The sequence below is a fragment of the Calidris pugnax genome, unplaced genomic scaffold (assembly GCF_001431845.1).
Source record: "Calidris pugnax isolate Ruff unplaced genomic scaffold, ASM143184v1 scaffold324, whole genome shotgun sequence".
Lineage (NCBI taxonomy): Eukaryota > Metazoa > Chordata > Aves > Charadriiformes > Scolopacidae > Calidris > Calidris pugnax.
Genome location: NW_015091153.1, coordinates 609,546 through 612,045, shown reverse-complemented (window position 1 = coordinate 612,045; position 2,500 = coordinate 609,546). Strand labels below are relative to the sequence as shown.

General features: G+C 46.9%; 1 protein-coding gene across 1 annotated transcript in view; it reads right to left on the bottom strand.

The window, feature by feature from the left end:
- HOXC10 (homeobox C10) overlaps nt 1-2,230 on the bottom strand; it is a 5,185-nt gene extending 2,955 nt beyond the window's left edge. Inside the window, exon 1 of the mRNA XM_014959301.1 lies at nt 1,371-2,230. Within this exon, the coding sequence (XP_014814787.1) occupies nt 1,371-2,154 (784 nt within the window). The 5' untranslated portion in view covers nt 2,155-2,230. The remainder of the gene's footprint in view (nt 1-1,370) is intronic.
- Nucleotides 2,231-2,500: the final 270 nt, after the last annotated feature.

The window sequence follows — 2,500 nt, the reverse complement described above, 5'->3', positions numbered from 1 at the left end:
AAAATAAAAGGGAGAAAATAATAATAAAGAAGAATTGTTGCTGGGTTCTGCTTTTAAAAAGGCCAATTTTGGAGGGGGAAACGCCAGAGGACAGGTTTTGCTGGTGCCACACACCCGAGGCGTGTGTGCATGGGGGTCCACACACGACCCACACGCATGTAGCCCTGCGTGCACACACAACGCCACAGCCCCCAGCCCCATCCTCCTGCTGCTGGAGCCCTAATTATAGCACAGACCCTGACACACGGCGGATATTTTAATCCACATACCACAGGCAAACCATGCAACGCCTCGCTTAGATCTCAGCAGTTATTTGCTCCCAAGGAAATTTCGCTCCCAACTTTTTTTATTTATTTTTTTTTTCCTCGGGAAATTCAATCCAGCCCTTCACATCATCCTCACTTCTTGACCCCCAAGAACCCCCCGAATCCACGCGGCTTGGAATTAGGAGAGGAGCAAACCCCAATATTCACACAGACAGAGATTTCAAGCCATATGCGGTCCCTACAGTGAAAAATAAAACGCGTTCAATGGAAGCCTCTTTTCAGACAATCCCAAACTTAAAACATCTGCTCAACACACAGAAACATTTTTTAGCTTCGCAAACAAGACCTCAATTCGCCAAGGAGAAAAAAAAAAAAAGAAAAGAAAAAAAGAAGCTTTTTTTTCCCCTCTTTGAGTCTTCCAACGAGCTTCCAAGCCCTAAAATGAGCCACAACTCCAGCCTGAGATGTTTGCGACTGCGAATTAGACTCAATTTTTTTCACCCCACTTTAACACCGAGCGCAGCCAGAGGAGACAAATCGGTTCAACACGCGGAAATAAAGCAGTTGCACAGAAAGCGACATGAAGGGATAAAAAAAAATCAAACCAAGACAGGGTTCGTCTGCCTTAAAAACCACAAAATCCCCTAAACACCCCCCCCTCCTTCTCGCCCCCAAATAAACAAGACCCGAAATCTCCGCGATTCCAGAGCAAAACCATCTCGTCTTATTACATTCCGCAGCCTTGATTGCAAGGACCAATTTTATATATATATATATATATATATATATATATTTTTTTTTTTTTAATAAGTACATGCACAGCACGATTCCTCCATACAAACAGCCAAAGGACGAGTTCTCTAATAGCTCTCTCCTCGGGTTTTTTTTTTCAACTCTAATATATATATATTTTTTTCAACAACCACAACATTTTTCCCCCCCAAAAGCCAGCAACAATACAGAACATTATGGTGCCAATTTCTGGAGGAGAAGTTGGCAGGCTAGCGAGCACATTACTGCATATTCGCATTACTCTTGCTCTTATTAGCTATGGATGATTACTAACTGCTGAAATTAGCTACTGGTAATGAATGATTCCCTTACCTTTTGCTTCATTGTCAGAATTGTCAGTGCTGGTGTCAGTGTTTTTATTCAGCTCCTTCTCTGCTTCCGAAGGACTTATTTTGGGTGCTGGGGCGCTTTTTTCTGTTTTAATTTCGTTCGTGGATGTGTTCTGAGTATTATCTGTTTTTGTGTTTTCGGGAAAACTCACTTTAGCCACCGGGGGCGGCGGAGGAGGTGGAGGAGGTGGTGGTGCTGGTTCCAGATGCTCATTCCTTGGGTTCAGGCTCGCCCTGGATTCAAAACTTGCCTCAAACTCATTTGGATTGCTGCAGTTTGACGTCTTCTCCATGGAGGGGTAACCTTGGCTTGCTCGGTAGTAGCTAGGAACGGGGACTTCATGGTCATTTAGGCAAGACTCAGGCATTTGGTTGGGGTAGAGGGCTGTCTCTGTGGCATTTTTTGCCCTTTTATCAGCGTTATACATACAGCAAACATTCTCTTCCTTGACATTGGTTGGGAAGGAGCAGGATGGGAGCTGTCTTGCAACAGGTTGCTCGATCCTGTACGTATTTTTGGGGTCACACCAAGTGTCTAGCTGAGAAAGGTAAGATGGATAGGTGCTGAGAGACAAGGTAGCGCTATTCACCTCGTCCCTTTTGGAAAGAGACGGGATAATTCCACAGTTCCTCATGACTCCGCAGCTGAAATCGCTCCCAGGCTGCATGTACATCCCTTGGCTGGAGGAATAATTCTCCCCTCTACAGGTCCCGGCCAACGAGTCCATCAAAAAGGAGTTAGAAGTCACATTGTTGGGACATGACATTTTCAGAGAGGGTTTTTAAGGAGGAATACTCCAGCCAGGGGCTGACATCTTTTTTTCTAAGGGGGGAAAAAATATCAAGCAACCATAATTATCCACGCATCGCTCTCCCCCCCTCCACCCCCCCACGTGACGCCCAGGCCAATGAGGATTGAAAATGGCCTTGATGATTCAGACGGGGACGACGTCACGGGGGTCAAGTTGGCGGGACCGGGAGCGTCACCGTGGAGCAACAGCGACATCTGCCAGCACCGGGCCGGGACCTTCACGTTGAACAAAGGCAGAGACCCCCCCCTCCCCCCCCCGCTCCCCGCCCGCCCGTTTGTTTACCTACGGAGCCACGCGTGGA